This window comes from Lissotriton vulgaris, chromosome 2_1 (genome assembly GCF_964263255.1).
Source record: "Lissotriton vulgaris chromosome 2_1, aLisVul1.2, whole genome shotgun sequence".
Taxonomy (NCBI): domain Eukaryota; kingdom Metazoa; phylum Chordata; class Amphibia; order Caudata; family Salamandridae; genus Lissotriton; species Lissotriton vulgaris.
Genome location: NC_141687.1, coordinates 1,310,814,195 through 1,310,832,510, shown reverse-complemented (window position 1 = coordinate 1,310,832,510; position 18,316 = coordinate 1,310,814,195). Strand labels below are relative to the sequence as shown.

Below are 18,316 nucleotides of genomic sequence, written 5' to 3'. Positions count from 1 at the left end.
GCCCTTGCCCCAAAGCCTTCCAACTCCCTGAACAACTCTGGGATCGATCTCTCGGGGTCGGTTATGTATAATAGCACGTCATCTGCATAAAGTGATATCTTTTCTTGCGTTCCCCCTAGCGTGTCCCAAGAGAAGCCACTGATGTCTGGGTTTTGCCTAATCCTGGCCGCCAGGACTTCAATCGTTAACGTGAACAAGAGAGGGGACAACCGGCACCCCTGCCTCGTTCCCCTGGACACCTGAAACTCTCGGGAGAGCCTGCCATTCACCCGCACACGGGCTGTTGGTGCTGTATACAATAACCTTATCCAACCCTGGAATTTTGGGCCTAGTCCAAACTGTTGAAGCGCCGCCATAAGAAAGGGCCAGTGTACTGCGTCAAACGCTTTTTCTGCGTCCAAGGATAAGAACCAGTGGGGTTCCACCCTGTTTTTGACTTCCTGAAGCCAATTGTGTGTGCGTCTGAGATTGAGCTTAGTTGCTCTATCAGGTAGGAATCCAGATTGGTCCGCGTGTATGAGATCAGGAATCACCGCTCTCAGGCGCGTTGCCAGAACCGTTGCCAAAATCTTCACCTCCATGTTAAGGAGGGATATGGGGCGGTACGAGGCACACTCTTCCTTGGGCTTGCCCTGTTTGTAGATCGGACTATGGTGGCTAATGTAAGATCATACGGGAGGTGTCCCTCCTGGTAGGAATCGGCGTATAGGGCCTTGAGGTGTCGCATCAACAGATCTGATGTGCGTTTAAAGAATTCCGCAGGGAATCCGTTCGGCCCCGGTGTCTTTCCCGTTTTAAGTTTGTTTATGGCCTCCGAGATCTCATAGAGTGTGATCTCCGCCTCTAGCTCCGCAGTAGTTTAGGCCGCCAGCGTAGGCAGATCCACCTCCCCCATGTATTGTAATGCCTCAACAGCGGTCCCGAGGTCCCTTGCCTTATAGAAGTTTTCGAAATGCGACGCAAAGACGTCGGCTATTTCCTGTTCAGTGTTTACAAGGTGACCATCCTCCCGCCTGATCTGTTCTACCCATCTAGCTGCACTTTCTTTCCTGCTTAACCATGCTAAGAGACTGCCCGATTTATCACCCACGTCATACAACCGGTGGAGGGTTGCCAGTGCTTGTGTCCGAGCCTCGTTGGAGACTATCTCCCTGTACTCCCTCTGTTTGTCTAGCAACTGTCTTAGGGTACCCTCCTCTTTGTGTGTCTGAAATTCCTCCTCCAAGTGCAGTATTGTGTTTTCTAGGTCGGCTAGTTCTGCTTGTTGCTTCCTCCACTCCTCCCTCAATCTACTCTGTGCTCTGTCCCGCAACACCGGCTTCATTGCCTCCCAAAAGGTCGTCCTGGAACTGACAGAGCCTTCGTTCTCTGCCACGTACACCGTAATGTCGGCCCTAAGCCCCTTTATGATCTCTGGCTTCTGGAGGTCCCAGGCAGCCAGGCGCCACTCTGAGGCCCTTTTCCCCCTGTCTGCCCCTAGCTTCGCATATAATGGCGAGTGATCCGAGATCCCCCTTGCTTTATAGGCCACCTCGTCCCCCACCGTGAGATATTGCCTAGCTAGAAATATGTAGTCTAATCTAGAGAATACTTTATGTGCCCCAGAATAGAAGGAGTATGCCTCTTGTGCAGGGTGTCGCCATCTCCAAATGTCAGTGAGGCCCAGTGTATCCATGTGTTGCGCCAGCGCTGTCTGTGCCCCTCCCCTCCGTGTTGGCCCCGTGCGATCGAGCTCCTCAGACATGACGTCGTTAAAGTCCCCTCCCACCATTTGTACCGTGTCCGCCGTCTCCAGGAGGATGGAGGCGATAGCCTTGAGTGTGCGTGTCTGTAGTTTCGTTGGCGCATAGACCGAAATCACTGTGTATTTTTGTCTCCTCCACACCCCCTGCACTCCTGCGTATGTACCCTGTGGGTCGCACCAAGTACGTGTTGTGTTGAAAAGCACTGCTACTCCTCTGGAGTCTGTCGTGTACCCCGCGTGTGCCAGGACTGCGTACCTCCCTCTCGCTATAAATGCGCATTTGTCGCCTCTGAGGTGCGTCTCTTGCAGGAGCACAAAGTCCGGAGCCACCCTCTTAATATATGCGTTCACCAGTCCCCTCTTTATTCTGGATCCCAGGCCGTTTACATTCCATGTGAGGATTGATACCCCCCTACCTTCCTGCCGTGGTTCAGTTAGTGTACCTGCCATGTATTGGAATGACTCTCATGTCCTGACGGTGTCTGAGAAGCGTGCCAGTAGTGGTGCTTTAGCTATTATGGTTGTGGCTGTCCCCCCCCGCCTCCCCCCCCCCCATCCCCAACTTGTGAAATGCGTTCCCCCCCGTGCCCCCCCCCCCCTCCCCACCTCCCTCCGCTTCCAGACTCATCCCCATGGAGGATCGAGCTTTCAGCAGGGGTCAGTCTGTCGCCCACCCACTCCCTCCCTATATTCAATTACGTCGCACAGATCCCGCCCCGGCAGGGTGTAGCAGAACAGTTCAACCGGGCTGAACGCCCAAACGTATCTTTGGTCAAGATTCGAAACACAAGAGAAAACCTATAACCCCCAACAGATACCCCTAAGAAAACAAGAATAAGAGAGAAAGGGGGGTAGCGTTAACTTGCGTGTCGCCGGTCTTCCCGGCCGACGTTTCCAGTAGTCCACTTCCACAGTTATCAGGAGTGTGAGTCTTGTGTGGACGTTTCTGCCCCGCTGATTTTGTCAGAGTTCTCCTGCTCCATATTGTGAATCACAGTCACTAGGGGGTGTACAGAATTTTGATGATTATCCAGCTCCCCATCCTCGGCTTCCGAGTCTCTGAGTTCCACCTCCTCTTCATCGTCACCTTCCGAGCAGGCCTGTTTGCGGGATCCACGGAGTCGCAGGTCAGCTGTGCCGGAGGCGCCCGGAGACTCCGATCTCCCCCTCCTGCTCCCCCCTACCGCTGTGCGTGCTCGGTACGGGGTCCCTGTGGTGCGAGAATATGCCCTTCTGGATCTCCTCATTTGCTGTTTAGGCAGGCCCCATTGAGACTTTTCTCTCACGTTTTTATCCAGTTCCTCGCGCCCTGCAGTTTCCCTACTATTTAAGATCGGCCTCTCCTCCAGCCACTGCCATGCATCTTCCGGGTGGTTAAAGAAGAGTGTTTTGTCCTTATAAATTACTTTGAGCTTTGCAGGGAAGAGCAGCATGTAGGTAATGTTCATGGATCTGAGTTTAGCCTTTACCGAGTCAAATGAGCGTCTCTGTTTCTGGACCTCCTGGCTATAATCCGGGAAGATCATGATATTAGTATTTTCCAACCTGATGTCTCCTAGTTTCCTCGCTTCCCTCAAGATCAGGTCTCTGTCTGCGAAGTTGAGGAAACGTGCGATCACCGGTCTGGGTCTCGCCCCCTCTGGTGGTTTCGCCAGTAATGCTCTGTGGGCTCTCTCAATCACGAAGCACGTCGAGAATTGCGCCTCCGGGAAAGTTTCCTTGAGCCATGTGTGTAGGAACGCGGACATGTTGTTCCCCTCAATTCCTTCTCTAAATCCTACAAATCGCAGGTTGTTACGGCGTGCCCTGTTTTCAGCATCATCCACCTTCCACAGTAACTGTCTGTGGGAGGCTTGGAGTTCTGCCATGTCTTTTCGGATCGTGGTGATCGAGTCCTCCGCTTCCCCGATGCGCGATTCCGTCTCCGTCACTCTGGCCGAGAGGTTCCTGAAATCCTGGCGCAGGAGAGTGACCTCTGACCCTACCTCGCCAATTTTGACTTCGAGCGCCGCTCTTGATTCCTGTATATCTGTTCTCGATGCCTGGATTGCCGCGAGTAATGTCCCAGTGTCTACGGGCCCCTCTGAGGACGAGTCCGGGTTGCCCCTGGCCTGTCGTGGCGCCGCATAGTTGTCCATCGGACCCTGTTTCGGTGGTCTGGCTGGCGGATCCTTTTTCCCCATATTCGCCGCAGTGGATCAGCAGTGCAAGGGTGTTGCAGTATATGGCCTTCAATGCTGGTGGGGTATATGGATGTACCGTCTCTCCGCTCCTGCCTACCCCCGTGGTGGCCCGGTATTGTGCTTGTCTCTCCCCACTAAGTAGTGTTGTTCGCTATCATGTGGTTGTGTCCGTTCCCCCAGCTCACCCTGAGTGATGCTTCCGGTGGTGCAGCTCGGCCGTTCTTCACCGGTCTCCCTGGCCCGCCTGTGTCCGCCGTGAGGTGGTGTTAGCTTGCGCCACCCTGTATTGGTGGTTACCGCGGCCTCCGCTTTCCCCTCGTGCGCGGATCCCGAATACCAGACGGCTGTATTTCGTCCTCTGACTCTTGAGGACGCGTGTTGGGGGTGCGGCGATGATTGTCCGCCTCTTTATACCACGATCTCAGTTACGGCCCTTCCGTGGATCGGCTTGTGTCCGGGGCCTCCCACCCGATCAGTGGGGTAGGGTTCTCTTCGCTTTGGGTGGAGGGGGGGGAGTCTGCCCCATGTCCATTAATTCGGGCACAGGTGGTGGTTCATGGGCTATCCACCCCTCGGTGGCCTCTATACCGCAGGTTGTGGAGGGCTGGGAGACCGCTTACCCTCTCCGCCGCCGTCAGCTCTACGCCCCTCTGGTCCCAGCGCTGCTTCTACCTGGCCTCTCCAGACCTCACCACCATCTGTTCCCTGCAGCGTGAACGTGGCGCCGGTGCCCGTCTCCCTGTTTCCGCCACCCTCCGCTTACTTGCAGGCCCCCCCAGATTGAAGCGGTTCTATTTCCGCGCCGACCCCCATACAGCTTGCGACCGCTAACGCTCTACGATCGCCATATTGGGGCAGGCAGCACCGGGCACCAGGGGGGGGGGGCTCCTCACCTTCACCCGCGGTTCCCCCGGCGGCCTCACAGCATGTCCTTCAGGCCGTATAGGGGAACCGTCCTGCTGGGCGCCACCTCCGTAGTCTGGCCGTCTCTGCCGCCTGATCAGTCCGCCCTTGTAGGGAAAGGGTGCCGGTGCGGAAGGTACCCGGAGCTCGGCGGATCGTTCGTGCACCCTCGCTGTACCGCTGGTGGCCGCCGCAGGGGAATCGCTCACTGTTGACTCGTTTCGCGCTCCCCCTCAAAGCCTTCAGCGCCTACCGCAGCTCCCGTCCCGACCTCTTGGACTGGCCGCCATCTTGCGTTGGGATGTCCGGGGGGCTTCCAGGCTCCGGCACCCTGTACAGCCGGGACTCACAGTTGTCCGATGTGGTCACTCGTTCTCCCCGCGCCGCCGGTCAGCGTCTTCACCGGCGCGGTAGCACAGGCTCCGCGGCGCACTCCTCCGCCACTCGGGTACGGCTCTCACCGCAGGGCCGCCATGTTGCCTTGCTGGATCGCCACCCAGCCATCCGAGGAAGCTCCGATTTCTCTGCCCTGGAGCTACACAGATCACCTGCCGTCTGACACAAGTGCCTCCGGGCTGTCCGCCACACGTTGGTCGTTAATTTTGGTTGTAGTGGTAGGATTTATTGACGGATTTCGGTCTCGTCGGCCGGGAGCTCCCGGGCCACACGTCTAGCACGGCATGCGGCTTGGCCACGCCCCCCCCCTAGTTGTAAACATACCTGGAGTGTGATAATGCCACACTTCCTTCGGGTTTAGTCAAGGGCATTGAGGGGGCTAAACCCAAGAGAGAGGTATAGAGACTTTAGTACTAGTTCGTTAATATCTGCGGTTTTGTGGCCCTGATGTCGTGCGATCAGAAACTCCTGCTACCTTCAGCTCCAATCCATTATCCCTGTGGTTTACACAGTGCCACAGAAACTGAATAGCCTATGTACCTGGTTTAATCAGGTGTTGACATTACAGCGTACTACCCAATACAACCATGGCCCCTTTTTCGGATTGATCATCACCACTACATGATAGATAACATGAGACTCTGGTCATATTCTCCGTAACAAGGATACATCAGACAGGGAACCCTTTAACAAGTACGGTAGAGGGGTCACAAAATGAGACTCTACCGTTTATCACCAAGTAGGTTTTTTCACTGTCACCATTAAGACCTCTTTCGGGCATTACAATTAACTGCACAACATAGAAAAGCCTAAAACTGTGCTATTTTAATTACGTTGTCCAATAATCACTTTATTGCGTGCTGATATCTAGGTTCACAAAAACAGACTACCAAAAACTAACCCAGTCTGTTTTCTCTTTCTCAAAACCTTAAAACAATTATTAATTGTGCTTCTGTAAACAAGCATAAAATTCTTAATTCGTAATTATACTTGCTCAACCCTTAGAAATGAAGCCTAACATTAATAACTTCCAATTCGGCTCCCAAACCATCGCAGAGCGCGATAGTCTTTCTTTAATGTTCACCGCAACAGAGATGCTAAGAGGAGACCCGGAAGCGCCTGTCAGCTACTTCCGGGTTACGAGAGGCAGCATCAGCGTAAGCGATGCACGAGGATTGGAGCTGAAGGTAGCGGGAGTTTCTGATCGCAGGACATCAGGGCCGCAAAACCGCAAGTATTAACGAACTAGTACTAAAGTCTCTATACCTCTCTCTTGGGTCTAGCCCCCTCAATGCCCTTGACTAAACCCAAAGGAAGTGTGGCATTATCACACTACAGGTATGTTTACAACTATTACCTTTGAGCCAGATTCGGGACCCACATTAAAACGCGCATTGCAAAGATGACGAGCATGCACGCCAAAATCGTTTTTTCTAATGTTCTAAACAAACATGCACGCCTTTTAAAGAACGCGCCATAGCGAGCACTGATTTGGTATCACACCAGTCCTGCATGCTTAGTATGAAGACGACCAATATCACTAATATCATGAATTGGTTACTTTTTGCATGCCACACAATTGCGGAGAAAGAGAGAGTTGACACTGCCAATTACTAAGGGGTCTATAAAGTATTGCCATTTTTTGAGTTGCCACAAAATCGATTTTGATTTTTGATGAAACAGTAGTCAAGTACTATTTATATGTGTCTCCCTTTACCCTTGTATGTCTCTATGTCAATGTTTGTTTTATTCGTTACAGGTACATTGAGACCTTACAGAAAAGAAACAGGTTGATAATTTCCCTATTTCTCACATTGTTTGCAATAAGATCAAGAATATTGTAGACTTGCACCACTATCACGATTCACTATTGGTCCTGAAGAAAGCCCATAAGTCCGATTCACCGGCAGATTGGTTGAAACATGTCGGCCATCTTTTACCTCACCTATTGCTAGCGCGTTCTGAACTCCTAACAATTTCACAGAACACTCTTTTTTCAGCATTCCTCTAACAGGGGCTATCCGAATCCAGACCGAATAAAGATATTTACCTGGCTGTACAGATATTTTAAACTGCACACTGTCCACATCACTGGGTCACTACTGTTTTTAACCATGGGTAAGAACCTCCAGGTGGAGGCTGCATAACGAAAACTAACCCCATGATTATGCACACACGTGTATGAAGAGCGGAGAATCAAGATATACCGTTACCATTACTTCCCAACACGTGCATGAGGGTTTTTTATTGGAGACACCTCGCTTACCTCTTGCATACCCGGGTTCATGCAGGACAAGTGATCCTTCCCCATTGATTAGTTGCATTGAAGAAAAGGAAACTGAAGGATCAGTACTTCCTCCCCCCTCCTTTGATTGACAGTACTTCTGAGAAAGAGCAATGTCAGCAGTTTTGTGAGCTGGAGTTTCCAAAGCGGTTCTCGCTCTGAAATGCTTTTCGTCTGACTTCCTGTATGCCTTTCCGCTGATGCCACTCCTGCCCAGAGTTATCAGGAAGATCGGGAACGACCTGGCCCAAGTCAATCGCTTGATTCTGGATTTGGCACGGAGAGATTGATATCCTGATTGGTATCAGGCTGCCCCTTCAGCAGGATCTTGTATTGCAGCAGCTTGAGAGTGTTCTGCAACCAAATCTGCGCACTATCCAGCTTCACGCATGGAGACAGAGTGGTGACAATTGACAGCTTTCAAACTTTATTCCAAAGTTGACTGCCATTGTGACAAATTTGTGGCATGGTGTGCATCCAGAAAAATTGAACCATCTTTCTGCACAGTTATCCCAGGTTTGTCTCTTAGTTCTTTATTTGGCCAGTAGGACTCTGCTCTGGGCACTGTTTAAAGGTTATTTGTCTGCCATTTCGGCATTATAGCAGTTGCCGGACCAACCTTCTTTGTTAAAGTCACCCACTGTGACTAGGTTCCTCAAAGGACTACAACACATGTTCCTCCCATAGGCAATTCATTGTGACCCAGTGGGACCTTAACCAGGCTCTTACCTTCCTCATGTGTGCTCCCTTTGAGCCATTACACAACTGCCCACTTGCTAACTATCAATATACCTTTCTAGTGGCCATAACTTCAGCCAGGAGGGTCAACAAACTCCAGGGCCTCTCTGTACACTCAGCTTTCACCGAGACAAGATGGTTCTGAGGCCCCTGCTTCTTTCTTTCCAAAAGTTGTGAAACTTTTCAATGTAGGCCTAAACATCTCCTTACGTACCTTCTTGCTCTGCCTCACCCTTCTATGAAAGAGGAGTGACTCCACCATCTGGACCCAAAAATAGTGTTGTCATTCTACATTGATCCAACAAGAGAGTTCCAGGTTGATGATCAACTCTTCGTAGGATATATTGGAGCTAACAAAGGCAAGGCAGTGCAGAAACTGACCATCTCATGATGGATAGTGCTCTGCATCAAGATCTGCTACACATTAGACTAAAAGCAATCCCCTGAGGGCTTGTGGGCTTGGCTACCAGAGCCAAGCCTGCAACCACTGTTTTAGCTTGCAAAGCTCCTGTCCAGGATATCTTCAAGTTACCTAGAAGCGTAAACCCAAATAACGTCACTGGGACCTGGGTACAGAGCAGTACATTAGAACAATGGTCCCAGTATACGATTGATGTGCATAAAAAAACCACAAAATGATATAAAGTTAGACAAAAAATCGTAGTATTCTTGATGTACAGTGTTGTTTAATCACACTGAACAACCAGTAGTTCATACCATTTGTTAACACAATTTTAAAGCTGTGCCCCATGGGGGAAGGGGGGGGGGGGGGTATGGTGAATGAAGTGAGGATAAGGAAGTGAGTGAAACAGTGTGTGATTTACAAAGTCAATTACTTTACTGAAAGGGGCTCCTACAAGAGCCAGATAATCCACATTAGGTCCAAAAGTTAAATAGCCATAGTTTCAAACAAAATCAGAGTGATGAATCGCTGTTGGTCAAACTGGCTAGTGTGGTAGATGTCGACGTTTCGACCCTTTGAGAGTAGAAGGTAAGTGTGTCCCTTACGTCAGGGTCTTCCTTAGGACGTAGGCTCCAAACTGGTGTGAGAGTGCAATCCCTTGTGAAGGTACTGATTCATAAACAATTTAAAAGGGGGGGCCAGGAAGGTAATTCACCTCCTGTAGACACTTCGTCGGGCAAAAGTGCTCTGTATTCAATAGTTTGAATCGTTTGAAGAAACGTCTCTGACCATGTCGGGGGTCCCCTGATACGGACCGAGACGTTTCTTCAATAACCGAAACGTAAACCCGGCCATCGAACAGGCCACCCATATATTGTCCTAGGTTTTTAGTCACACATTAAAATTTAAGTCAGACTAATTGCCAATAATATCAGACATAAAATATCCATCCATACCATATTGTGGCACTGAATCTTATATTGTTGAACGGTATTGCTACAAGTCAACCTTGACAGCAACTTCGGTAAAGAAGGTGTATCTATAAATAAACATATATCACCGTCACTGGAAATGGCAAATGTAAAAAGACAATTCCCATATAAGTGTCACTCATACGACATGTTGAAAGAAATTCCTGATGTCTACACTCAGATATTCCAATACTTTCTGTTTCATTAGCAAGCACCAGATGCGCCTTGTACCCTTTAGGCCAATGACTCACATATTGGTTTCATTTTATATATATAAGTTCTTTCTTGTTCACAACTTATTAAATGCAGACAATACAGTGCAATCTTATATTGAATAGCATAGGATTGGCTGGAGTACTCACTTATTTTTTAATAGTGATTCTAAGTATATGTCATATGCATGTCCTGTTCTGTCCCGTTCTGTCTCCAGGACAAAGAAGCTGTTTGATATACCAATGGTGTATGACTATAGTAAACTTTCTAAATTAACCCAATTCATATTATATTGATTACCTGGTTACTTAGCCCTCCATTACATGTATAATAAGGAAACACTTACTAATAATAACAATTCTCGTGCTTCATAGGAATTCCATAATCAAAGTTTCTTTGTCCTAGTATTTGATCCACCCTGCCAATTACAAGAAATAGTTTAATTTTTAGAGACAGTCTTCCGAATATCGTAAACTACTGGAATTTAAAAGAAATGTTTTATATTTGAGTTAACAATTGAATTGACCATCACTGCTACCCAATTGTAAAGATTTAAAAATAGGACTTACTAAGGTAATAGGTGCTCACTGCTTATATATAGTCTTCCTGGAGGGTGGGCTGTTCCCAATAGTCTGTTCACGTTGTCCCCACGAAGTGTTCCAATTTCTAAGTTGAGTTCTATGAAACATATACATAATTATTAAAAGGCTGTGATCGATATATAACAATGATTGCCATGGTTAATAGCACAGCATTTTAAGGATAGGCACCAGTATATCCCCTTATTATGTTACTGTATGGAAATGCCATTACAGTTATTGGCATTTTATGGATGGGTACCAGTGTATCCCCATATTATTTTGTCATTTAAAAATGCCATTAGTGGCTACTAATATCATGACACGCATCTTATAAATGTGACTCAAAAGATTGTAAATATAATATCACAGTTATCTCAGACAAGGGTTATCGTGATTAACAATCCGGCCCAACCAATCGCGTTTGGCAGTCCTGCACAGTGAGTCTATATTATCTCCTGATACTTCACCCCTCCTTACTATCGCACCCCCATGGTGTGGCTAAAAAACGCGTATATGTTAGATTGTTGGCACACAATTATTTTGTCCCAATATCAGAGGGAAACAAAAAGTGCCTCAGAATCACAATTAGATCAGTCGTGCTCCAAAAGGTCAGTATTCCTAAAGCGACCGTCGCAGTAGGGCTCACCTGATAAAAACGCCATCTCCATGTTGGAACAGCCCACGCCAGTCCACAGTGTGAGGAAACGAGCAAGTTTTCACACTTGCTTTTAAACCTCACTTTGAATCACCCGCATCTGTGGCACGGCTCGTCACATGATCCTGAACAAACCCAATAGGCGCCATCTTTAAAAGTCCATTTATGTGTGTAGTACAAACAAAAACATGCCACTAGTCACGCCAAATCACGGATATTTGGACTGAAGCATGATTATTAAATCTACGGCGCCCACGTTTGTATTATATGATAGGCCATTAATATTTATATATTGATCGCGTTTGCGGGTTTCTGCACTTACTTATGAGACTTTTTTTCCCAAATTAACCACCCCCGTAGTCATAACACGTCACGTGATCCCAATGTTAAAAATGGGCGTCATCTTAGACTGTCCATGTAATACCCATAATAGGAGTGTGATCATACCGTTGGTAGTCCTAGGATACGACTGTTAACCCGTTAAGTGCTACCGTTGAACGTTCAAAGCACTACCGGGCTGGTGCTGCGCACGCTCAATGGCCGACGGAACCCGCCCATTTTTTTAAACGGCAGCACTGCCGCGAAAAAACGGCCACGGTTAACGGGTTAAACAAAAACACTATTTTCCACGGTAAAGACGATCTATGTTTTCGTCACAGGATAAATTGTAAATAGAGTCAAGGCTGCAATTGTGCCAAATTTAAGATGTAAATCAAATGCACAATTTTCAATTTTTAATTTGAAAGAAACAGCCCATATTTATGTTAAATACTATGCTGAGAATGTCTACACAAATTACTGTGTAAATGTACTTCCAGTTTTGGCCAGATCATATTTTTCTGCACTATATTGGGATAATATTATATGTCATGGACGGTAAAAATCTCGTTCTGGAATAGATTTGGGGACCTTATGACAGTTTCGTAGAAAACCATTCCAGTGTCATATTATACAACACGTTAAAGACATGCCTCTATGCCTTAGCTCCCTTAAGTAGATTTGCTTTGACCTACTGTCAACTGTCCTCAGCTGATATAATATGTGTCATCGCAGAATATCCAAATACACGCAGTTTTGTATCTAAATGCATCATACGTTGACTTAAGGATTTATCATATTTTATTGAGAAAACTACACCTGTTTTATGTGTAAATATATACTCATTCTTCCAAATTATTTCTTTCGGCAAAATCACTATGGTGACAATCGCATCGGGAAATTAGATCACATGTACAACAGCTTTTGAAATCAATTTAGGCAGTGCTACAATCCATGTAAGTTACATATAACTATGTTAGAGTCCGATTGTACAGCACTTAGGTCCATACGATATATTCTGGAGACTGTCTCTAAAAATTAAACTATTTCTTGTAATTGGCAGGGTGGATCTAATACTAGGACAAACAAACTTTTGATTACGGAATTCCTATGCAGCACAAGAATTGTTATTATTAGTAAGTGTTTCCTTATTATACATGTAATGGAGGACTAAGGAACCTGGTATTCAATATAATATGAATTGGGTTAATTTAGAAAGTTTGCTATAGTCATACACCATTGTTATATCAAATAGCTTCTTTGTCCTGGAGACAGAACAGGACAGGCATATGACATATACTTAGGATCACTATTAAAAAAAAGTGAGTACTCCAGCCAATCCTATGCTATTCAATATAGGATTGCACTGTAAATGATCAATGGCATTGTCTTCATTTAATAAGTTGTGAACGAGAAAGAGCTTACATATATAAAATGAAACCAATATGTGAGTCATTGGCCTAAAGGGTACAAGACGCATCTGGTGCTTGCTAATGAAACAGAAAGTATTGGAATATCTGAGTGTAGACATCAGGAATTTCTTTCAACATGTCGTATGAGTGACACTTATATGGGAATTGTCTTTTTACATTTGCATTTCCAGTGACGGTGATATATGTTTATTTATAGATACATCTTCTTTACCGATGTTACTGTTAAGGTTGACTTGTAGCAATACTTATCAACAATATAAGATTCAGTGCAACAATAAGCTATGGATGGATATTTTATGTCTGATATTATTGCCAATTAGTCTGCCTTAAATTTTAATGTGTGACTAAAAACAAAGGACAATATATGGGTGACCTGTTCGATGGCCTGGTTTACAATACTGTTCGTTATCAACACAATACTGACTGATCATGAGTATGACATCACGGAGCAATAATGTGTGGGTCATATAAATGTATCTACCTTTTGTAATGCCTACCTGGTAGAGACTATCTAGATGCAGATTCCTTACTGACCCTCCCACTCTCCTCATTCTGCGAACTGATTCAGTAGGGTCTCCTGTCTGAGGGCCTTAGTAATGCACACCAGTTTGTCAGCATTCTTCATGGCTCCGTGCTTCTGGTGTGAAAAATCTCAAAAATGAAACTGACGTCTATACACTGGGATGGCGCCTATATTGGCACCACACATGTTCCATCCGTCATGAATGGTGCTCACGTGAGGCCAAACAATGATCACTACTGGCGCAAAGGGGTATTACTCGAAAATTTCCAGATCCAGTTTGACTCCTGGTGAATATTCTCAGTTAAGGAATCTGCGGCTAGATAGTCTTAACCAGATAAGGCGTTACTGAAGGTAAGTAACTTGTTTCTCCAGCACTGCTCAGGACAGGCTTTTAGAGAGCACAACCATATCAGCCTGAAATTCCTTTATGGTGCTGCTGTGGTTAATAGGTTCTATTACCCACTGTTGCTACATCATAGCAGTGAATTTGCGTATTAACAATTCACTCATTCCCACTAATGGCTCTCTACAAGAGCTATGCATGATATTTTTAGTAACTAACAAAGAATTGAAAAATATTTTAAAATGTGTGATGTAATTGGAAATGTCTAGTAAAATATGAATGGTCTTTAAACAAAGCAAAGTGAGACGCAAATTATGAATTAAAGTCCGTTTTGATTTAAGAGCAAATAATTTAGCCAGTCAAAAATGTTGACATCTGAAAGGATTTTATTGCACCAGAAGGAGAATAATCCATAATTGGTATCCAATTGGTGTTTTATTTTTTGCATATGCTATAGTCCCCCATTCCCAACTATTCTCAAACGACAGTCCCTCATTTCGTAGGCTCACAATGAACAGAAGGCCTTCTGTAATCAGTTTTCTTTATTTTTCACATGGAACACTGCAAGTGTGCGCTCTGAATTGATTAGAACTCACATTAAAAAATGTTTTGTCAAACACAGTTGTATGCTTATACCCCAGATAATGAACACAGGAAGGGAGTGGCCGTAATGTCATAGCTTGTACTTATGGGCCTATGTTATGTGATTGTGGAGGTGATGTACGGAGAGTTATGGGGTACATTGTACCGGTGTCAAGGAAAGTGACTGTTTCGGGACCTTTGATACAATGCTCTATACTGCTATCGAATATCTTTTTTTTTTCCCTGACAGAAAGTATATATATTCAGCTAGCACTGGGACATCTGACCTGATTTGCTCTGCCCTTGTTCGATATATCCTCCTGAGACTGTACATTGTTATTGATAGCAATGCCATGCACAAAATATTATCATTGCTTGCCTCTATTTCTGATACCTGATGTTGCATATTATGGATCACACAAAAATGTACCTCTATGTACTTTTGCAAAATGATACAAATAAAGTTTAAAAAAAACACAGTTGTATGCTTACTCTAAAATAGTTTGATGTTACTCTTAACCAAAGACAAAATCCTTTCTTGTAAACTGGTGCCCTCTGTGTTTTTTTGTGACCCTGTGGTGCTGACTTTCTCCCTGCCAGGGTTCAGCCTGATCCACCTCATTGCCACCGGAGTCTCTTGCTTTTTCGGTTCGAGCCTGCTCACCTTTGTGATCTACGTGTATTGCCAAAGGTGCCAGAGGCAGTCCCAGGAGTCCACGGTCATCCACCCAGCCACACCGAACCACCTTCACTATAAAGGCAACACCACGCCCAAAAACGAGAAGTACACACCTATGGAATTCAAGGTAGGACATCTGCAAGGGATGAATGGCTCAATGTCATAGTTTTCTAAATATGCCAGAAAGGATAAATCGATTCAGATAGTTGGGATAATGGGAGGAATTAACGGATGCATGCTTTGGTGAAATTTGCCGATACCTCTACTCACCTCATTCAGTGGGTCACCTACTAGCCAATTGGAATGGCAGAATGCTGCAACATTTCACGCGTCTCTGATTCTGTGCATGTGCACAACCTTCGCTTCTTATAGAGAATTATGAAATTTACTGAAATGTGCTAATCCTCCCCAAATGTATTCTTTTGGCTATTCTTTTAACCTTCTGTGCTTTTGAGAATTATGAAATTTAGGGACATTTGACCTAAGCTCCATAACTGTATTCATTTTACTATTCTGTGGCATTTGTGAATATTTATGGTTTGGTATGGATTCATCAGAAGTCTGCATTTGGCCAACTTGCAACACCACCTCTTTTAGTTTTCTGTACGAAAGAAAGATGGCTGTGTTTGTATTATGGAATATAAGAGCTGAGTCAAATTTAGAATAATTCAGCTTCAGTGAGATTACAATAGGATGCAAGAAATGCAGCAGCAGCGCAGTGGCTCCTAGTCGCTGTTGGAAAAGCAGACACAGACTTCAGTTTGCTGTCGGATTCAGAAGGGGCGTGGATCAATAAATAATTAATAGTGCCACGATGGCCCCTCCTTTACCCAGCTCCTTAAAGCTCCTTCCATCAACCCACAGCCAGTCAAGGACCTGTATGCACACTGTATAATGATGATGTTCTTCAGGGCTGATGGCATCCAAGTGTGCTATTCTGTGCAATGCCTCTAATTTAAGTCACCTGTGAGCTCTCACAACCCTTACATGGAAGCAATTGCGACTCTAATGACCAGTGAACATATTAAGGGTGTTCACTGAAGGATGAGCATGGCTCTTCCTCATTCTTAGATGGGAATTTTTTCAACACTAATTAAGACAAATGTGAATACTGTCAGTCGTGTACATCTGTTCTTTACAAAACGTTGTGATCTTCTCCCAAGACCTCACTATCCACAGTTTGTGGTTGTTTGTATGCCCCTCCTTACCCATTGGACAGTTCACCTTCTATGCTTCTCACCTAGAGATACCTGAGCTGGCTTGCTATTGGTGCTCTAAAATACATAAGCAGAAGACTCCAAAGAGAGCTGGATAAATGCTCAGTGTCCGAAATTCCAATCTGAGGCACCTGATTACACGATGTCAACTGAACAGTTACTATAGTTCAAATGGCATAGGTAGAACTGAACTCCAATTGATCGATAGGTTAGAACCTCGAGGAATTGGTTTCTCTTACACATGTGACGCTTATCAGCTCAGAGCAGAAGAGTTACAAGAAAGAATACGGCTACATATCAAAGAAATACTGCACATCGCCCGCAATCCATCTTACAGACTAGGTAAAGCGATAAGATCTCTTAATAAAATGCTCAAACTTTTTCCACATAAATCACCAGAGATCCTACTTGTCGATGGTCTGCAATTAATTACATTGGTCTGGATTCCAATAATAAAGCAACTTCGAGGAAATTTGTCTTCTATATTTATTTTATGTAAGAGCATGTCCAACTGGTGGGTCGAAAGATAATTGTACTGTTAAAGCATATGAAAAACACAGGTGCAAATAACATGTATGGTATATAGATAATCTTGAGGCGTGTTGATTGCCATTTCTATAGCGCATGGTCTGCAAGGATATGACACTGTAGTACTTTCAACAGTCTGGGGTGATGTAAAATTTACTCCAAGGTTTCTTTCACAAAACCAAGTCTGGTTCAGCAAGTGATGACGTGTTATGGGTACTGCATTCTGCAAGTGTATGGGCTTGGTGGTTATGTTTTATTCATTGAGTCATGGGAGCATGAGTCTGAGTCTGAGTTTGAGAGGTGAAAGCGAAGGGATTTAGCAATTGCTTATGAAGCATCTTAAGCTGCTACACCCGACCATTGCCCAGACAATGGAAGTGGCTTAAGCATGTTGTCCTTGGGCATGAAAAAGATCTCTTATAGGTTACATTTGTGTGTGGTGTCCTAACTAGTGTGTTCTGTTTTTGTAATGCTTGCGTGAAATCTTCTGTCTAATGTGTTCTGTTGAATGTTTATTTCTCGGGTTGTTTCTTGGTGCCAGCATCTATTACACATATGACAACCTTAACGTACCATATTAAAATATAGACTGACTGTAATCTAGGCTGCAAAAACGGACTTTTCGGCTTCTGCACACCGGTCTGCCTATCAATGCATCATTGGATGCCTGCAAAAATGTCACTACTGTCCAGGACTTGACCCCGAATGCTGCTCGGTGCATTTGCAGGGCTTTCCTGAATCTCAAAAAGTCTGCTATATTGTAGGAAATAAGAATGCGTCCTTTGTGTCAGGATATAAGCCGCGGCCACTCTATTAGGGCGGAGGAGCGCCACCCCCCGCCACAACTAGCAAATAAAATGATAATAAAACAGGTTTTCAACTCGTTTTATTATCATTTTCTTTTAATCCCCTGCACCTGCCCCCAGGACTCTGACGAGTCTTGGGGGTGGGTCCAGTGGATGACACTGCTGGTGAGGGAGTGGTGGACACTCCCTTCACTGTACATGAGGTGTTTGGCCGGCCCTCTCAGGCCGGCAAACACCTCATGCTCAATGAAGCTCTCTCCATCCCCAGCTGCATTTGTAGGGCTGGAGAGAGCAGGCACAGGCTCCAGTCTGCCTGGGAGCGCAAGTTGCCGGTGCTCAGGCCAATCCCGACGCGGCTTCCAGGCAGCGTCAAGATTGGCTGCAGTGCATTCTGAGAGCCTATACCCAGAATCAGGAAGACCGAGATGCGGAGGGAGATGACAACAGCTGTAGATTTTTTGGTGTGTATTTGGCCCCTGAACTCCCCCACCATCCTCCTCGCCTCCCTCCTCTGGCCAAGCCCGCCCCCAGGGCTTTAAGTGGGCCGGGTCTCAAGGGGTCTGAGCACCGGCAGTTTTTTTCAGGGGGCCTCGAAACGGGTCTCTATCGGGCTCTGTTTTGAGCCCTGACACAGGCAGCCCGTTTTTTTTTTCACGGACTGCAATGACAGTTATTTTCTGTCACTGCAGTCCGGAAAAAAGTGCCATGGCGCAAAACAAAGCCTGATAGAGACCCGTTTCGAGATAGCACCAGGCACATGGATGTGCGCTGCTCACTTCTTAGTAGTGGAGAAGTTACAGCATGACGTCATGCCAG

The 18,316-nt window shown here is 45.9% G+C and overlaps 1 protein-coding gene across 1 annotated transcript in view; it reads left to right on the top strand.

The window, feature by feature from the left end:
- The window catches only part of SEMA5B (semaphorin 5B), an 848,743-nt gene that overhangs the window by 796,951 nt on the left and 33,476 nt on the right, over window positions 1-18,316 (top strand). The window contains exon 22 of the mRNA XM_086957072.1: window positions 14,871-15,076. Coding sequence (XP_086813198.1) covers window positions 14,871-15,076 — 206 coding nt within the window. The remainder of the gene's footprint in view (window positions 1-14,870; window positions 15,077-18,316) is intronic.